Genomic DNA, 20650 nt, shown 5'->3' with positions numbered 1-20650 from the left:
CTCCTTGAGGAGACACACCCTTTGGGCCACATCAACTTCCTTCTTGACCATTGATCTTGACCCTGGAGTGGTCCACCTGAAATCATTTGCAAAATATGTTTTTCCCTACCCACTCCATAGGGGAGCAGAGCCTGCCTCCGTTACAGGCTTGGCTCTACTGGAAAGTACAGCTGACTGGCCCTCACAATATCAACTTGGGTTACTCAAGTTCAGTTCCACTAACATAACACCAGAAAGCTGGAATCCCATCTGGTCCTCGTTATAAAAACATTTCCACTCAGCCAAAAATGTACCTGAATCCATAATACCCTTTTGTCCATTTCCACCAAGTTCAGGTCACCATTATCGCTAGATTTCCTCCAACAGTCTCTGCACTGCCCCTGTGTTATATGGGTCCCCTCTGCTCCATCCTGCACCTCTGCCACAGCGACCTTTTAAAAACACGAACATGACCATGCACTTCCTTTCTTAAAACCCTTCAGTGACTCCCCATTGCTCTGAGGGCTAAGAGGGAAATAGCCCAGCCCTTCACCAGGTGTGACTGCTAACTGTCCCTCAGGACTGCTTTCCCCTTGCTCCTTTTAGCAACAGAATCTCCCTGAGTGTTGGCTGTCACCTGGCTGCCTAGCTAAAGGCTACATTTCCAAGCCCCTACTTTCCAAGCTAGATGTGGTCACATGACTAAGATCTGGCCAACGGGATATAGAGTATATATATATATATATAAAATCTTCAAGTTCTCATCCTTAAAGAGGGAGCTGATTGCCCTTTGCTTCCACTCCCCCTTCCTACTGGCTGAGAAGGGTGAGCTGCCGTCTTGAGTCCAGAGCCCAGGGCTGTTACAAGAAAAGAAAACCAAAACAAAACAGAGCAAAACTTCTCTCTTATTTGAGGCTCTGTATTTTGAGGCCTCTCTATGACAGCGCTTAATGCTAAATAATACACTAGCTTTCAAGAACTTCTTTGATGCTTACCCAGGTTAACTATCTTTGTTCTATACTCAATAGCATTCCTGCACTTCCCTCCTTGTTAACACGATGATCTACCACGCCTCTTCAAAGTGTGTTTTCCCTCCCAAGCTAAGAAACCATGAGGCCAGGAATCATACCTGTCTTGATGATGGCCACAGCCTCCCTTCCCTCTACCATGATTGGCACATAGTATATGCTCAGTGATATTTGCTGATTAGATAAATGAATGCTTGGGTAAGCAAATGAACACACTGAAACAACTTGGATGTAGTATTAGGGTCACTTTTTGCTGTAAGTAACAGCGACTTAAATAGGTGCTTATTTTTCTCATATAACAGGAAGCCTGGAGGTAGGTGATTCCATGCTAAACAGCTCAACGATATCAAAATTTCGATGAGAATTTTGATTTTTTTTCATGACCTTCCACCTCATGGCTGTAACAGCTCCAAATATCATGTTCTTACATGAGAGCATTCCCACCCTAGGAAGGGATCAGGAGGAAAAGAGCTCTTCCAGGCCCTCTCTTTTGTCAGGGAGGAAAATCTTTCCCAGGACCTTCCCAGCAGATGTCCCTTACATCTGCTTGGCCCGATGAGGTCACATGACCACCCTTAGCTGCATGGGAAGCTGGGAGAGGGAACGTCTTCCTTCTTAAGGCCCAGCTGGGTTTTGGCACTGTGGTACTCACTGGGGCTGGTGGCAAGAAGCCAGTTCTAAGAGCCCTTGCCCCCCTTGCCCACATGGTCCCTTTTGGGGAAGGCCCAGGGACCATAGGGTATCATGATGTGATCACAAACAAATGAGCATACATTGTGCTTGACGCTTGCTGGAGAATGTCACTCTCTAGCTCTTGAAATTCTCTCCTTAACTCTGGCCCACCAAGGAGACTGAGCTCTGCCAGTGAGCTCACCCGTTTCAGTACAATCGAGCGACTGTCATTACCGTGGTCACAGCAGCAGATACTGAGTGCCAACCATGTGCCTGGTGATTGAACAAGGTACACAACCTCTTTGTGCCTCAGTTTCCTCGTCTGTAATATGTGGCTAGTCATACTGCCTCGTAGACTGGTGTGAAGATTAAATTAGTTATACCTGCAAATTGCTTAGAATAGTACCTGGCACATGGGGTTAAATAAGTGTTGCTGTTTTTACCTAATTTTTCAGTTGGGAATATAAGCTCAGGAAGGTTAAATAACTTGTTCAGGGTCACGCAGTTGGAGAAACTGACAGTCAAAGCCCGGTCTTACTCCACAGCTCACACTCTTCATCTTACCACAAGGCTTGGCTTCTCTGTGATGACAAGCTTTTCATGTTTCGAGATAGACTCTATTTATTAATCCCTTTAGGGCCCAGGAGGAACGCCACCTCCTCGTGGAAACCTCCTAGAGCATTGCTCTCTGTTCTTCATTGGCACTGCCCGTTGTCGTCTCTGGAGGGCAGGGAATGTCAGTCCTGCCCACTGTTGTGGTCATTAACACAGACTCAATCTTAGCCCTCCGGAGATGCCTGCCTCGTCCAGATGACACTAATGCCCAGACCAGGCACTCGCTGGAGTCAACCAGCCAGTACCAGCAGCGCTGTGCCTGGAGCTCAGGCCTCCAGATCCCCGTCCAGTGCCCTTTTCTCTGCTCAGGCTTCCTCCACGATGCGAGCACTTTGCAGAGACAGCAGCTCCTCCCAAGGAGACCCTTACAGTTGGGCCGAGCAGGGGGCTCACCTGGGAGCCTGCCCTGTGCATTAAGAGGAAAGCACGTCCTACTCATCTCTAACCTCCCACCTCTACCTGCTGCTGCTGCCCGGGCCCAGCTCATCGGCTGCAGGAGTCCAGATAGCTGCATGCGCGCAGGCTGCGGCCCGAGTGCCTGCAATATACCAATGACAACACTAGAGGGCGACCTCACTGCCTTAATCCTGGGACCCCAAGGGCCTTAAGCAGCCTCTCAGATAATGATGATGATTGATGATGACCACGATGATCGCGATGACCACGACCACGGCCAGGGCGACTATTTACTGCATGAAACCTCCTGGAATAAGCACACAGCATCTCTAATCAGCAGGTCTTCCCACGCACACCCTTTTCTCCTGTTGCACTCTGCATCTCAGAAAATGGATCACTTCCACCCAGTTACCCACGCCTCAAAGCTGGGCATCACGTCACCATCAGCTTCTCCCTCCCTCCCTCCCTCCCTCCCTCCCTCCCTCCCTCCCTCCCTCCCTCCCTCCCTCCCTCCCTCCCTCCCTCCCCTCTGTCACCTACTCCTGTCCATTCTATATCTTAAACCTTAACCCTTCCACTTCTCTCCATTCCCGCTGTTTGTCCTTTCCCTCCAATTCCTGCCTGAAGCCCTGCTCCAGGCCAGTGGCTCCCAGACCTTGCTGCCCATAAGAATCGCCTGGGGAGCTTTGAAAACTCCCGATGCCATGTCACACCCCAGGCCAAGGGAGTCAGGATGGGTGGGGTGGGAGGCAGGTATCAGTGCCTTTTAAATGTCCCTGGTGGCTGCAGCATGCCACCGAGCACAGGAGCTGCTCTTCCCTTGCTCCGAGGCCCTCTCCCACACCCTTCCTCCTGGGCACTGCCAAAGCTCGGGCAGGTCTCTCTAACAGCGCGGCCTGCCTCCCGGGACACAGATCCAGGCAAGTTCTCCTCCCACCTCCCACTCCACACTCTGTATTGTCCTTGCTTTTTCAAATGCCTGCCGTCCCCCGTGCCCCGTCACAGTGCCCCTTTCCCGCTGAGAGGAGACTGCGCTCCACGCCGTGTGGAAGCCTGGATGGAGCTCATTTTACTACAACACGAGAGGCACCTTTTATTGTTCGTGTGACTTTGAATTTTGCCCCAGGTTTCTATTTTTGCAGTTTATCCGTTTATAGGGATGGAAACATAAAGAAATACATTTTCTTGCCTGGCCAGCGTGGTTCAGCGGCTAAGCATCGACCTAGGATCCAGGAGGTGACAGTTCCATTCCCAGTCAGGGCACATGCCCGGGCTGCGGGCTCGATCCCCAGTGGGAGGCGTGCAGGAGGCAGCCGATCAATGACTCTCATCATTGATGTTTCTATCTCTCTCTCCCCCTCCCTTCCTCTCTCTGAAATCAATAAAGATATATTTTTTAAAAAAGAAGATATTTTCTCTTTAAATGTAGATGTAGATATAGAGATGTCTGTTCTTAATACTTTCAAAGCCTTTTTTAAAAGAAATTTTTAACCCGTTTTCTGCTTGAAATTCCCAAACTGTAGCTAATGTCTTTCCAGGGACCTTGAGACTATGGAAAAGACACAAAATGCTTGTGGTTCATGGAAAAACAAAACCCAAACAATTTTAAGCAGAAAGTGAGACCAGGGAGTAGACGGGCTGAGTTAATCTGCGTGTGTGTCGATGGCTGGGGAGTCCTGCCTGTGCCAGGGAAAGGGTGGGACTGGACACCTGGTCTTTCAGAGGAAGCTGGGGCCCATCCTTGTCCCTCCTGTAGTGACTGTGCAAGTCAATGCCCCATTTTACAAAGGAAGAAACCCAGACTTAAAGGCTAACCTCATCACCAACGATCTCATTACAAATAAGCAATAGAGGCGGAATTCACATTCAGCCCTGCCTGACTGTCCACACTCTTCCCACTATATCAGGACAGGTGAAACTGCCAGATCCACTTTCCTTTCACTTTAAAAAATTTTTAAATTTAATTTTATCAAAATAATACACTTATATAGTATAAGAAGCCAACTAATACCATGAAACATATAACAATAAAAAGTGGTCCCCTGTAATACTTCCCTAACTCAAGTCTTGTCTCCAGAGGCAACTGATTCCAATTCTTTTAGTTGCTTTTCTGGAATTTATGTCCATATGTCTTAATAACAGAATACATTACTATTCCTTGATTTGTAAATTTGTTATTGCCTCTTACTTTTTTGAACAAGGTGATATAGTTGGCTGATTTTTTTCTAATTTCTTAAACTGAAGGAAGCCAAACATTTTGTCTCTCATTTTAAATTAAAAAAAATGTAAAGCCATAATCTTTCATTGAGTACAGCTTTACTATAACTCGTAAGCTTAGACACATTTTTTATTTCATTTCTTTCCAGAAAATTTTATTTTAATTGTAATTTTCTCATTGATCTAGCATTTATCTTAGAAGAGTGTTTTAAATTTTCAAAGAGTGGGAGGAATTTGAGGGGGAGTCAAGTTTTTTCTTGTTGATTTCTAGTTTTATTTGCCTATAGTCAGTCAGCACATGTTGCTTGAGAATCTGCTTTTTATTAAAGTTTCCACTGTGGTCATGTACTGACTAATTTTGGTCAACTTTCCAGGGACATATGAAAATGATACATATTTTTTATTTCTGATATTAAAAATGCTAAACCTATCTATTAAATTAAACTTGATTATATTACTCCGTCCTTTATATATCAGATTATTTGTTTACTTGATCTATCAAGTTTTGAAAAAAATATTGAAATGTCCAACTATCTTTTTTACTAAATTTGTAGATCTAAGAATTTTTACCTTACGCGCTTTTGCTGTTATGTTGTTTGGTGCATAGAGGTTTGTAGCTTTTCCGCAGATTTTGAAGTTCCACAGCACACTCTTTCATCCTAGTTCACGCTCTGGTCTTGGGTGTCACATTGATATCAGTGCTGTGACTCTTCATTTCTTTTTGTTTGCCTTTGCCTGGTATATCCTAGCTCATTCCTTTACTTAAAATGTTTCCCTTTTGCCCAGCCAGGCGTGGCTCAGCGGTTGAGCATCGACCTAGGATCCTAGGCGGTTGGGGTTCGATTCCCGGTCAGGGCACATGCTCGGGTTGTGGGCTCGATCCCCAGTTGGGGGCGTGCAGGAGGCAGCCGATCAATGACTCTCTCATCATTGATGTTTCTATATCTCTCTCCCTCTCCTTTCCTCTCTCTGAAATCAATAAAGATATATTTAAAAAATATATTTCCTTTTCACTTTTATTTGGTATGTTTCACATTAACAATTTGTAGCTAGATTTTTTAAAAGGCAACTGGCGATCTCTATTTTTTTTTTTTTAAACTGATTTTAAAATCAGTACTTTGGTTCAAGTACTGCCTGGAGGATTCTATTTGTGTGTGATGGGTACATAGCTAGGTACATGTATTTTCTCTGAGAATTTGCATGTCCAAAAATATTATTCTTTTGTCTTTCAAGTGAATGATAATCTTGGCAGGATATAGATTCTTAGATTATGGTTATTTCATCTCAATAATCTATTGATGTTGTTTCCCTGTCTTCCAGATTCAGGAGCTAAAAATGAAAAATCTAGTGTTGTCTGATACTCTTTTAAGGAACCTGCTCTTTCTACTGGAAGATTGTAGCTTTTTCCTCAGGTAAATTTCCTGAAATTCAGGAATTTACCAATTTATATCATATGTATAAATGAGTATGAGTTTTAAATATGGCACTTGGTGAGTCCTTTCAGTTTGAAAACAAGTTTTTCTTTATGGGGAACTTTTCTTTCATAATTTCTTTAATTATTTCTTCTCATATTACTTAGGAATGTTTTCAGGTGCAAGTAACAGAAACTTTGATAAAGAATGACTTGAATAAGTTCCTGCTTATTTTTCTCACTTAACAAGAAGGCTATGGGCAGGCAGAGTTGCTGGCTTTGGTTCAGTTGTTCAACGCTAGGGTCTGTGTTGACATCTCTTCAATTTTCTTGGCCTCTCCTGTGTGGTCACAGGATGGCTGCTGCATTCAAGGTAGGGAGCATGGAGGAAAAAGCACAGTACTAATTGCATATGCATTCTGTATTTAAAAAAATAATCTTTCTGGACACTGATGTGACGGGCCAGAACCATGTCATATAGCAGAGGGAACTTGTAATACATCTATTCACGTGTCCAGCCTCTATAGTGGAGTCTGGGGCGGAAGGAGGAGGTTGGGAATGGGGTTGGTTAGCCCACGACATTTGCTGCATTTCTTCACCTTGGATCTGACCTCCACATCTCTTATCTTTCTCTTCTGGTTTCCACCTCTTTGTGTATCTGCTCCGTATTGTGAGATATTTCTCTCACTTTATCTTCCAGAGCACTGATTCAATCCTCAGCATTGACCTCTATTGAATTGTTATATTTGAAAGTCATACTTTTTAGTTTGCAAGAATCTTTTGCATTTCTCCAATTATATCTTCTTCAGAGTTCCCATAACCTTTTTCTCTTTATTTAAAATCCCCTTGTCTTTCCCACTGGGTCTACTTTGTGAGTTCAAAAAGGAATTCCCTTCTACCTGCTCCCCAAAGAAAGATGTGCCTTCCCTCCCACCCCTGGTCCTTCCACTCTAGCTCAGGAAAGTGGCCCCCAAACCTGTCCTTGCCCTGGGAGATGTAGGGGCTCTCTGTGGCCTCTGGGGCTCCCTCCAGGATCCTGGTTATGTTACACAGAGAGTGAGTGAGCTGGCGGGGGGGGGGGGGGGGGGGGGATGTGCAACGCTCAGTGAAGGAAGCTTTAGGATTCACTGGAGTCAAGTTTATAAAGGCTCTGCTTTAATTTAATATCTGGGCATTGTGCAAACGGATGTTAGAAATCCAGGTGTGACTTATCTGTTTGGTAAAACAGGTCTGGTGGGGCTTCTCTGGAGGCATTCTACCAGCAATTTGAATTATATTAGTGATTTCAAACACTGGGTTATGACTAGTGTTAAAACAAAGGGGATAGTATAGGAAACATAAGAATGTACCACGTGGTAAGGTGAGTTTATTTCATGCAGTTTTTGCTCAGCTGTGTGTTTTGTGTGTATACTGGGCTAGAATGTGACATACATTTCTAGGTAATATTAAAAAATATATGAGCAATGCTAAATCAGAGGATGTTCTGGGGCAGCTGACTGGCTTTGGAAGAGAGTAAAATTAGAGGAAGATTAGATAGATTTTTTTTACTAAAAGAATACCTACCATGACTCCCTCCACTCCTAGCTGACTTTATTTACCAGTACCCCTAGGATTAACCACCAAAAAGTAACCTAAACTCAGTATCTTTCCCTAGCCCCGCTACTTGACCCTTATAAGTCCAGACTAGCCTGTTTCTCTGCATTCTTGTGAAGTGCTCAGGGCTGACCCTGGGGCAGGGGAACACATTGCTCTAGTGTCTGGAGAGGGAAGCCTGGGGAGGCAGCGTAGGCAGTGGAAACGGGACCTGGGTTCTAGTCCCTGTACGGACCCTGAAGGGCTGCGTGGCTCAGGCACAAGCTCAGAGACTAAGTCTCCTTCCTGCCTTGTTTCGCACACAAAGCTGTTCTGGTGACCCATGGGAGAGAAAAAAAATAGTTCAGTCAACACATGTTAGTAACAGAAAATATTTTGCTAATGGAAGGCCTTCTGTTTTTTCTGAGCAGGGCAGGGAGGGGTTTGGATATGCAAGACAAAAAGTAGGTGCTGAAGCTGAGCTGGGTTGCTCAGTAAATAGGAAAGAGGAAGCTGAAAGCCTGAGGGAAAATATGGGAAGTAGGAGAAAGGAGTCAGAAAGTCGGAGAGAAGAGAACTGATCCTCCTGGTGACCCTGCGAGGTTTCCTTCAAATGCCCAGTCACTGGGCTTCTGGTGGAAGCCTGGAGAAAGACAGAACTCAGCAGTCTGAAATGAGCTGCAAGCAGAGCCAGCCCTCGTGGTCAAAGGGACAGCTGGCCTTTGGCTCCATGTTTAATGAGCAGCTACATGTGCCTGGCACCCCACCAGGCACCCAGGCACCGCGGTGGTAGGTGGTCTTTGCCTCGTGGTGCTGACAATCTAGTGGAGCAGGGGGCCCATAGCCAAGTAAGTCTAGGAGTGGTAAGTGCTTTAATATGTGGGTGAAAGTGCTTTGTGAACTGTAAACTGTGAAGTCCACCCTTAAGAGATGCTGGGGGTCCCACAGCAGCCAGCGTGTGGCAGGACTCTGGGCTTGTAAACTTTCCTGGTGTAGCCCAGCAGATCAACGGGCATTTTCTGAGTGTTAAAAGCCTTCCATCCTTTCCTCAGCTATGGGATTTAGTCCAGACCCGACTTCTGTGTTCCCCAGTCCCCATTCTTGGGGCCCTCAGATGCCCTGGGAGCCTGAGGCCTCTGGAAGCAGCAGCTCTGCCCTTCTGAGTGACAGGTGGAGCTACAGCTGCAGGTGATGCCTGGGTGCCCTGCCACTGCCAGTGAGTCACACAGGCCTGCCCAACACCCCATCAGCCAGTGCTCCCACGCTGCTTTCCCAGGGTTCCCAGCTGAGCCCCAACAAGGCCAGCCCCTGCTGGCGGCGGCTCCCTGACCTTTCCTCTGTCAGAGCTCTGTGAGACCGGCTTGGAATCGCCTGTGGCAGAAGAGGTGGGAATGGCGTTTCTCAGCCTGTCAGCCTTGGCATTGCCCACTTAATCTGTGAGCTATTGGGAAATGTGCAAATGATGACACAGGAAATCTGCAGAACTACAAATGGCTAATCAATATGTAAAAGACACTCAACCTCACTAATCATCAGGGAAATGCAAATTACAATAAGAGAGCATTTTTATTTTATTAAACTTTATTGTGCAATATAGCACACATGTAGAAAAGGGCATGAACTGTAAATATACACCGTGAGCAATGTGTCCATTCATGAGACTTGGACATAGGATGTCTAAAGGCCCTCCCAGCCCTGGTACTCCCGAACCACCAGCAGTCTCGTTTACTGCTGATGCCCTCAGTGGCCTGGGGAAAACATCCTAACCTCTTTCTTTTCTCATTCATAATGGGGCACACGAACACCTCCCCAACGGCACGGATAGGTGGCTGAGAAAGTCAGCAGAGGACAAATGTCTTAGGAGGGGGGATGGAAGCACAGGGCCAGCGCCTGGGCTGTGAGGAGAGGGAAGAGGTCTGGTGGTCTCTGAGGTGTGGCCCACCTCATGGCCAGTGGTTCTGGAACATCCCTGTTGGACTGGACAGAGGTGTGTCAGTTGTTGGCCAATTGGACTCATAGTTATTTATTCCTACTTTGTTCTAGGTACAGTGCTTGATCATTGCATTTGGTTACCTTGAGGGATCCCATTTCACAGATGGCACTGGCGTCCTAAGAGGGTAACTAGGGTGCCCAGTGTCCTCATGCAGAGCTGGCTTGCATGTGGTAGGGCTGGCATGTGGCATATGCCCCACCCCCCATCCTGACTGAATCAAATGTTTTTCATAAGCCAGTGCTGCTTCAGGAAGCTCGGCTCTCCAGCGTGTCCCGCTGGTCTCACTTCTATCCCAAGGGATCCCCGTGGAATGAGTTTCTCCTTCCCCGGCGTGGCAGCCTTCAGATAGCTGAGGACACCGGTCCCATCCCCGAGTCATCCCCTCCCACTGCTCTCACTTTTCCTCTGGGGGCACTGGCCTGAAGCTCTCTCACCACTGGTGGCTCCCCTCTGAACATCTGCGAGACGGCGGGAAGGCTGGAAGAAGTAGGGTGACTGGCTTGTCCTGGTTTTGAACAGAACTTTCCAACTTCAGTACCAAATGTCCTACATCCCAGGAAACCCCTCAGCTCCAGGCAAACGGTTACGGTTTCTAGGAACCATCCCAGTTTGTTTTTTCTTTTTTAATATGTTTTTATTGATTTCAGAGAGAGAGGGAGAGAGATAGAAACATAAACGATGAGCGAGAATCATCGATCGGCTGCCTCCTGCACGCCCCCTACTGGGGATCGAGGCCACAACCCCAGCATGTGCCCTGACCAGGAATCGAACCATGACCTCCTGGATCCTAGGTCGATGCTCAACCCCTGAGCTGCGTCCGGCCGGGCATCAGTTTTAAAACTGGACATACCATGAGCCACAAACCACCTTCAGCTGTGGGCACACCAGGATGGTTGACCATCCTAGGAAAAGGGCCAAGAGAAAGGAAACATCTTGCCAGCGCTTCGGTTTCTCCCCCTAAAGGATGCAGAAGGTGAGCTATTGGTACGGAAGAGGCCCAGGCACGGTCAGTGTCCCTGGGTAGGGCCATGGTGAGGGTTCTCTCCCAGGTGCCCTGGGAGCCAAGCATGAGGCAGGGGCATGGCTGGTGTCCACGTGTCTGGAGCCGAGACTCACACTTGCAGTCTGTCGGCGTTTCTGGGAGAGCTGCAGGTGATGTGCTGACTGGACCAAGCCTCATACTATCTTCAGGAACATGTAGCCACAGTGCCCTGTCACATGATGAGGAATGAAAAAGTCCCAAAGACTGTGGAGACACCAAGTTGTACAGGAAAGGACTGGACATCTGCTGGTTTCTCATTTCAGAAGCCCTCTCCCACCTTCTTCTCTAAACAGAGCCCCTCTTTCATATAGGTGAGACTTCATACCTTACACATGGAGGGGCAGTTCATTTGGGGAAAAATCTATGATCATATTGAACTTACCACTGGGTACCCTGCTCCATTCCTCCTCTCCTCCCCAATCATATCATGAAACAGGGCTTCTGGTTTCCATAGTCCCTCCTCACCCAGATCCCAGCACCCCAATACTGAATGACCCCCTGGGCTGCCCCTAACACATGCATCTGTCTATCACCCAAAGACAATATGCATTCAGAGCCTGTCCCCTTTCAAAAAGGCTCACGAGGCACAGGAGAGAGCACCCTCCTGGGCTCTGTGGCTCCTGACCTCACTCCCAGCCCTGGGACCCTGGCCTGGACTGACTGTTTTCCATAGGCCTCACCCACTGCCAGATTCCAGACCTTCCAGCTTGGTCCTCTGGGCTCTGATGGGGGACACTTTCCCCAGGGCTCTGGAGGTGTCTCCTTCTGGAAGTCAACCACAGTTTCTGCTGTGATGCCACTCCTCTGTTCCCCAACCCATCCATCACTGGGAATGGAGGCCCAGAAAGTCTTGCTGAACTCTCAGAACTAGAAGAACCTGATTTAGGCCCCTCCCTGATCCCCAAACAGACAGAGCCTCAGTGCATGAAGACCAGTTCCTACTATACTCAGTGCCTTTCCACCTCACTTCCAGTGGCTGCACAGGGCTCCATTGGTATGTCTGTGCCATTATTTAGTGACAGTTCCTGTGACCAGTCAGCTAGGTCACTAACACACCTCTTCCCCGACCCTCTACCACACACCCACAGCTGCTCCTAAGGACGTCGCTCTAGACGGCTGGTCAGGAGCAGCCTGCAGCACGGGACGATGGGGAGAGGGCCTGGGCTGACCTCCGTGAGAGGAAACATTTCCACAGCTGGTCCAGGATCATGTCTCAAGAAGAATAGCGCTGGGAGGGGTAGAGCACGTGGGCATCTAGGACCAGCGTGGGCCTCCGAGGCAGGTGATTTGGTCCTGTTTGCCTGGAAGGAGGCAGGAGGTTCCCTGAGGTTTTGAAGGCCCCAGAAACAGTCCTGGGGTTGGGGACTGCAAGGACAGGTGTCCAGCAGCCAAGAGTAAGAAAAAGATTACTGGATGCAAAGAGAGGGCTTGGGGCAATCAGCCTTCTGTGGGGGCCGCAATGAGGAGTAGGGAGAGGGGCCAGAAGGAGCAAGCCTTTTAGAGGCAGCTCTTCAGGGATGAAAAACCACAGGGGTGACCCAAGCTGCTCTGAGTACTGAGTATTTGGCTTTCCTTGGGGGCTCTTTTCCAGAATCCTCTTGGGTCCCAGCATCACCAATGTGTGTTTCTTACCCCCTAAAGGGCCTTAAGAGGTATGATCTACAGACAGATCTGGTTACCTGACAATCACAGCAGAGAAAGTTCTGTAATTCTGCAAAGTCAAACACAAAACAGAAATAATCTCCGTTGCTTTTTATTTTCTTCTTAAGTACACAGCATATAACTTTAGGAGGTCACTTTCAACTCCAAAATAATTAGAAACCTGTCCCATGGGGCAGCATTTCCCAAAGGACATTCCGAGGGATACTAGTTCTTTGAGATGACAGTAGCTGGTGTCTGGGAAAAACAGAGTTGCATGGTTAAATATAGCAGAGAAAGGCTGAGTATCCTTTCCCCCTGGAGACACACAATCTTCAGTCTCACATTAAAGGCTACGAAGAAGTCCTGCAGCATTTCCATTGATAGATCCTTTTTAACAAAACACTTAAAATCTCCTGGAACTACTATCTTGCAGTAACCTACAATAACTCCAGGTAAAGTTTCAACTCTAACCAGTATAAACTCAATATCTGAGCAGCATGAATTGTTCCTAGTTGCTTTTTAAACCCTATCGCTAAGTCTGGTGTAGCTGGAGCCACAACTGCATGAGAGAGTAGAAGGCACACTGTTTGCTGGGTCACAAAGCACTTGAACTTCTTGATGGAGAAAAGTCAGTTACTTCTTTGAGCTTCGATTTCCTCATTTGCAAAGTGGGATTCATCACATCAAATTCCATGGTTGTGAGGAATTAAGAGGTAATTACGTGAAAGCCCACAGCTTGGTGCCTGATGCTAAATGAATAACTGGTAAAGAATAAATGGAGTCTGGCTGGCATGGCTCAGTGGTTGAGCTTCACCAAAGATCCAGGAAATTGAGGTTCTATTCCTGCCAGGGCACAAGCCCCCGGTGCAGGCTCGATCCCCAGCAGGGGGCGTGCAGGAGGCAGCCAATCAATGACTCTCATCATTGATGTTTCTATCTCTCCCTCTCCCTTCCTCTCTCTGAAACCAATAAAAAAAATAATATATATATATATAAAAAGATAAATGGAGATCAATGAGAGTTAAAATGGGATGGGAAGGAGGTATGGCCTGAAATCAACCAGGGGATGGCACTGAAAGGAAGTCAAGGAAAATTGGAAGGACAACTGAAGTCTCTTCTTAACACTTTGCTGAGTGGCTATTTCAAGCCAGAACTTGCCCGTGTGGCCAGCTGCTTTTCTGTTGTGACTGGTCAGCAAGGTGTTTAAGATAAATATATAGACTCAAAAGTGCAGTACTTTGGGGAAGAAGGGAACAAGTATTTGATTTTGAGGGTTTTATTTGTTTTCTGGCTCTCAGACTGACCATTAGCTTTTGCTATATAACAAACGACTCCAGAATTTTGCTCCTTAAAACAACAATGACATATTAGTTCAAGATTCTCTAGGTGGGTGCATTTGGGCTGGGCTCAGCTAGTCATGCCCAGACTCATTCGCGCAGATACAGTCAGCTGTGGGGGTGAGCACTGGACGGTCTAAGGTGGTTTCACTCATAGGTCTGCTGGTCGGTGGCTGTCAGCCAGGAACCTTGGTTCCACCGCTTGTGGTCTGTCCAGCAGACTAGCTTACGTTTGTTCTCATGGCAGCAGGATTTCAGGAAGGCACAAAGCAGCAGGTGTAAGGCCTCTAGATTTCTCAAATAATCTCACTTTGCTCACATTCTGTTGGTCAAAGCGAGTCAAAGGTCCAGCCTAGGTTCAAACGGTGGGGAGACAGATTCCACCTCTTGTTAAAAAAAGAAACAGACCCAAATAGAGTCACTTTTGCTAAGTCACATCACCAAGCTAAAATTTAGTAACTAACCTAATTGCAGTTTTAGCCCCTCCCAGGAGTGGAATTTTAAACCAATCAGTCTGGAATTTCCTGATCCACACTAGTGAGGTAATCTGATTGATAAGACTCCTGCTTTCTGTATGGGAAGCTGTCCTTGCCTGAAGTAATCCATTCTTTTAACTTCTTAGTCCCAGTCTCTTTTTGCACAACTTTCATTTTGTACAACCCCTCAAGCGCTCTTCTAGTTCATGAATTGCTTAATAAAGCCAATTAGATCTTCAAATTTACTCAGTTGAATTTTGTTCTTCAACAGTGGAGAAGCTGCAATGAATCCCTGGCCATTTAAGTTCAACAGAGAGGCTAACTCTTGCACATTTGGCCTGAGAGGCTATTGGGGGGTTGGGAAGAATTCCGCCTATGCCCGCCTCCCATGTGAGTGGTTTCCTACACCTGCTGGGGAGGGTACACTCCCTGTGCTCTCTGCACTTTCCTCCTCTCTTTCTTCCCTTTTCTTTCTCTCTTTCATGCACTTCACGCAGCTTTTGTCTCCGTAGCATCATTGAAAGAGATCTTATCAAAGTTACCAATGACCCACATCTTGCAAAGCTGATGGTCAGTTCTCTGTTCTGCTCCCACTTGACCTCTCAGGACATAATTGAAGCCTCAGTGTTTTAAGACGTGTTCCCAGGACACTAAGTCATGTTACAAATCTCTTTTAACTTCTTGAAGCCCTTTCTTGTCCAGACATTCCTGCCACCTACCCAGCCTCCTCCTGTCTCACCAGCTGTACCTTGGCTGTTCTCTTTGCCAGCCCCTCACTCTCTCAATGTGGAGCACCCAGGGTCTGCCTTTGTCTTCTCTTCTCTTGCTACATTTTCTCCCTACATGATCTCATGTCGTAGGCCCATGGTTTAAATTGACCTGATGACAACCCAGCCCGGGGTGGCTCAGCAGTTGAGCATTGACCTAGGATCCAGGAGATTGAGGTTCAATTCCCAGTCAGGGCACAAGCCAGGGTTTCGGGCTCAATCCCCAGCAGGAGGCAAACGATCGATGACTCTCTCATCACTGATGTTTCTATCTCCCCCTCCCTCTCTTATAATCCAACCTAAACCTCACCTCTGAATTCCTGGTCAACTCCACTTGGATTTTGAAAAGATATTTCAAAAAATGAAATGGCCAAACAAAGTAACTTTTGACCCACCTCGTCTCACCCCTCTCTTCCTCACCTTTGTAAATGACAGCAGCAGCTGCCTAGTTGCTCAAGGTAAAAACACTTGGGATCATCCTTGATTTCTCTTTTCCTCACATTCCACACCCAGTCTGTCAGTAAGCCCTCTTGGCTCTATCTCCAAGATATAGCCCCAATGCAACCTCTTGTCACCATATTCAGTGCTGTGTCCCTAAGTCCAGCCCACAGCCTTCAGCTCTGCGACTGCTGCAATAGCTTCCTAACCAGCTTCCTTCCCCTCCCAGCCCCAGCCCCCTCTTGTCCATTTCCATGTAGCAGTCTCTGAAGCATGAATCAGGTTCTGTATCAGGTCCCTGCTTAAAAACCTACCAGTGACTGTCACTGAAACAGGAAATACATAAATCCACACCGTTTATCAAAGCTACGAGGCTTCTGCCTATGTCTCTGACCTTGATCCCTTGCATGAGCCCCCAGGGACCTCACCAAGCTTTTTCCTCTCTCATGGCCTTTCCACTTGGAATTTCTTCTCCCAGATCTTTAGCACATGTCAGTACCTGAAGTTACCCTTTTCATGTTCAGTATTTGTTTTATGCATGTTGCAAGTCCCACAATCCTGCACTCTTGAGCAGAATAGAAGCTCTTGTCTGTCTTGTTTACAGCTGTGTACCCAGAGTCTCAGTATCATTTGCTGAATGACTTGACTATAAGGACAATAGCTAAGACTGTAAAAGCTAGAAGACAAACAGTCTGACCTTATGGTTTCACATATGGGGAAACAGATGCAGATAGAATCGCTTGTCCAGCGGCACAAATGCAAACATGCAAGCCAAGTTGGTCATGCACAGTCCTGAGGTTCTTTTCCGTAAACAGTAGTAGCCACTAAAAGTGAGGGTTAGTTATTTCCCCCTACAAGCTCCCTGCCAAGTTATCATGGAAACAGATCTCAGAACAAATTTTATTGCCCATACAAATATTTATAAAGCAAACATTTATTAGCAAGTAGTCACAAAACTGGCTCATGTAATCTGTTCTGTAAGGTCAGTCAAGGCTCAGCTCTCGGTCCTTTTAGGTGCTCTACCACCTTGCATGAAAGGTCCACTCAAGGAAATCAAGGAAGATACAACGTTCTAGAGGCAGGATTCAGTTAGACTGATGTCCACATCAGACATTCAGAATACCTTGGGGCATAGGGTCCTTCAATGATTCAACCTGGTGCATCATCCCTAAGTGAGATTTTTTAATTTCTTTTTAATGTTTTTACTAATATTTTAGGGCGATAGAAACATGGAGGAGAAAGAAACACAAATCGGCTGCCTCCTGCATGCCTCCTACTGGAGGTGGAGCTCACAACCGGGGCATGTGCCCTGACCAAGAATCAAACTGGAGACCTTTTGGTGTATGGGACACTGTTCAACCAAGTGAGCCACATCACCAAGGCTAAGTGAGATTCTTTTACTCTGAACAAGGAATGCGTGGTGACCCCCAAACCATTTTAGCCAATCTACGTAGCTTTACTACTACTAATTTCACCAAAGGAGAGTTTATTTCTAATACCTGCTATGCTAATTAATAAGCCATGAATTTCACTGATACATTCATTATGGCATTTTCTATGCTAATCAGTAAAGCTTGGGGGTGAGGTAGAGACATAGACTGAGACATGGAGAGATACAGAGGCTGCTGAGCTGATTGTATGTGATTGTGTATGTTTCTTAACTCCCAGGTTCATTGACTTTGAGTTGGTAACTTGAAATCAGATATGGTGGAAGTATTTACACTATGGCAATTGGTAACAGGGTGCCTCTCCCATGGAGAGACAGTTATTAAGCATTTATCAGCATAATGCTGGATAGGCTGAGTGACCTCTGGAGTGTGGCCTTTCTGATAAAATGCTGGCTGACCACCTAACCCTCATGACTACCTCTACACCAGTGATACTCAGTCCTGGCTGCACTTTAGAAAGTAGCTGGGACCTTTAAAAGAATACCAGTTCCCAGGTCCCTGTAGGTGGAGATTCTGACTTGACTGGGTTGGAGTTTGGATATCAGGACACATTTAAACCTCACCAAGTGATTTTAAGCTGCAGCTAGGGCCATACACCACAGATAGTGTATGTCACACTATCTATGCCACAAATTCTAACAGTCTCACAAAAGTTAATGGCAAAACCAGGATTGGCACCCAACCTGCTGACCCCCAGCTCGGAGCTCCTGGCAAAAGGAGAGAAAAGTTGAAAATCGGTTGCTACTTCTGAAGTCTCAGTGTTTGCAAATATGGCTGAGAGGCAGCCTTCAGCACTTGGGGATCAGGTTGGGGGTAGGGAGGAACAATGAAGGAGCTCAGGAACCCAGGGAGGGCCATGCCAGCCCTAAAGACCTCCAGGCTCCCTCTGAAGGGGTGTCTCAACTTCATTTCCCAGGGCATCTTAGAGGGGCTCAGGTGTGTGTGTGTGTGTGTGTGTGTGTGTGTGTGTGTGTGTGTATAGGCTAGGAGGCTAACCCCCATGGAGCGGGAAACACACTAATCCCTTAGAGGACTAGGTCCTGAACTAGTCCTCCAGTGGGTAGAAACCAGTGCCTCAAAGAGTAGGTGCAAGACTTGCTCTGCAGGGCTGGGGGAAGGAAGCTGGTCCCTCAAAGAGGGATAAGGAGTTGGTTTCCTCCTCCTCAAAGGACAGAGAATGTGGTAGGCAGCTAGAATGAGCAGAGCAAGGATCATGGACCAGGTACAGAAGGTCACCAGGGCGGGAAGCCCTGGGTGCCTAGCAACAGGCAATTGTAGGGTGGGTCCTTGTCCCCAGGGTGACCTTTTTTCCCCTAGTATATGGTCATGCCATTTGGACCCCCTGACCTTTCCTTCCTAAAGATGACATCTAGACCTCAGTTGTAATTCAGCTCCAGGCCCAGAAAAGCAGCAAAAACAGACAAGCCAGGCCAAAGCTGACATCAGGACCAGCTTCATTGGATAATGACCCCCCCTGGAGCCAACCAATCAATCAGTGGAGACCTAGACCTTGAAAGGACACACCAGGAAAGCTGCTGAATATTCTATTGAGCTCTTCCCCTGGAAAAAGGAGGGAAAAGTTGAAAATAGGTTGCTACTTCTGAGGTCTCAGTGTTTGCAAATATGGCTGAGAGGCACCCTTAAAAGCTCCATCCGTTATACCATAGGAGGGAGGATGCAGCCTGCTGTCCCTCCCAGGAGCACTCTGCAACCTTTCCCTTTCCCCTCCGATCCCCCTAGGTGAGGCACCTTTACCTTTCTCACTTCTAAGCTCCAAGGGAGCTTTGTCTCTATAACTCGTTTCCTCAGCCCATTTTTTCTGCGAATTACTTCTACTTCTGTGATTTTCTAAACAAATGTTCTCTTATAGCTTGAGTCTTGGCTCTGAATTCTTTCCTAGCCAGAACTCAATTACCAAGGTTGCTGAACCCAGGTCTGGTCTGACACCACGGATCTAACACCTGGTGCCATTCCCACCACTGTCAACTAAAGGACAACTTCTAACACTGTGATAAGATGTTTTCTTGGATTTGGTTAATTCATCTGAAGGTAACCTGCTGCAGTCCCTGCTTCCATGTCTCTACCCAAAGTGAATACCTTTACAGAGCCTGCCCCTTTTGTAACAAGAAACTTGACTTCCCTTTAACCCTTCAGGGCGGGGCATTGCTCCCTCCCCACCCCCAACCTTACTTTTTTCTTTCTAGGGCAGAGTCCTGGGTGCTGGCGGGGTCAAGTGTCTGTATCTCTCTGGGAGTCTGTGTACAAGGAAGACCTGGGAGTTCAGAACAAGGGAGCTGGACAAAGGTGCCATTCCTGCCGTCACCACCAGGGACCCCACCCAGCACTGCCCTGAGCTCCTGACCTCTGGGCCACACGTTTAATTACCAAAGCCACAAACACAGATCAACTCCCAGGCTGAGCCAGGCCAGGAAGCAAGAAAACAGCTTGCTGTGAGTCAAGATGGGGCCATCTAGCAGTGGGAGAGGACTCACTGCCACGTCTAGCTCCGGGCAGAGGAAAGGCCTGGTTGGAAGAGGCTGGGTAGGACAGGGGCTGAGTGTGCGCAAGGAACCACCGCATCTGAGGATGGGCATGGAGGAGGGCTTCCCAGAGGAGGAGGTCCCTCAGGGTAGGGTTGGGATCTCACGTGGCCTCTGAGAAGGGGACTCCCGGAGCCTGATGGGGAGAGGGGATCTGTTACAAAAGGAAATTCGGGGCCCCAGCTCCATGGGGCGCCCCTTAGCTCTACCCTGGTCTGCCGCACCTTCCTAGATGGGGCACTCCGCCCTCCTCAGGCTAAGCAACTCCACTTCCTTAATCCATTTCACATCTTGCACACTTTAGCACTTTAGTGATTGGGTTCGGCCCTTTCCCCACAGTCTTTCCTCTTGACAACGGTGGAAAGTGTGCATTTCTATGCACCCCGGGTAGGGCACGCTCGCTCTCCCCCTGCTGCTCCTCGGTGCACTCTAGCTCCATTAGTGCGGGCGTCTCCAGAGCTGCACGCGACCTCCTGTGCAGAAACCGCGGCCCCCCTCTCCGCTCCCTTCCAGTCTGGGTCCCGGGCAGTAAGCCCCGCCCCCAGCCCGCCCCCTCCCCGAGGCTGGGCCGGTGCCTCGAGCCCATTGGCCGCCGGGGCTGGCTGGCCCCGGGCGCCGGCTGTGATTGCGGCGCGCGGGTGTCAGTCCCGGCGCGAGCGCTGGCGGGGCTGGCCGCCCGGCAGGCAGCCGCAGGTGGGGCTGCTGGCGGCCAGGGACCTAGGCTGGGAGCCCCGGAGCCCCGCGCCCCGTGCGCCCAGGATGCCCCGCGGGGACTCGGAGCAGGTGCGCTACTGCGCGCGCTTCTCCTACCTCTGGCTCAAGTTCTCTCTCGTCATTTACTCCACAGTGTTCTGGGTGAGTGACTCCGGGAGGGCCCCGGGATGGAAGTGGGGGCGCACTCCCGGGACCGCCCCCGCGCCGCGCCCGGCGAGGGTCCCGGCTTGGCTGCTCCTGGGAGGGCACGGAAGCGCGCGCCCGCTCCTCGTCCCACTCCCCCGGGGAACCGGGAAATCCTGGCGGCCAAGCGCAGCCTGGGTGTCAGCCGCCGGTCGGGAGCGTTGGAGCCCTTGGTTACCAC

General features: G+C 48.2%; 1 protein-coding gene and 1 pseudogene across 4 annotated transcripts in view; one reads left to right on the top strand and one right to left on the bottom strand.

Annotated features, from left to right (window-relative positions):
* LOC308567311 (small ribosomal subunit protein uS2-like) overlaps positions 1-20650 on the bottom strand; it is a 558798-nt pseudogene that overhangs the window by 470061 nt on the left and 68087 nt on the right. The gene's annotated exons all lie outside the window — the stretch shown is intronic.
* The window catches only part of TSPAN15 (tetraspanin 15), a 49312-nt gene continuing 48843 nt past the window's right edge, over positions 20182-20650 (top strand). Inside the window, exon 1 of one of the 3 annotated variants that reach the window (XM_081158605.1) lies at positions 20182-20427. In XM_081158605.1, the coding sequence (XP_081014731.1) occupies positions 20332-20427 (96 nt within the window). In that variant the 5' untranslated portion in view covers positions 20182-20331. The remainder of the gene's footprint in view (positions 20428-20650) is intronic. The other 2 variants (XR_014000288.1, XR_014000287.1) reach the window with 2 other exon arrangements.

The sequence above is a fragment of the Miniopterus schreibersii genome (genome assembly GCF_964146895.1).
Source record: "Miniopterus schreibersii genome assembly, chromosome: 14".
Lineage (NCBI taxonomy): Eukaryota > Metazoa > Chordata > Mammalia > Chiroptera > Miniopteridae > Miniopterus > Miniopterus schreibersii.
Note: the sequence above shows the minus strand (reverse complement) of the source record. Positions and strands in the feature narration are given on the sequence as shown.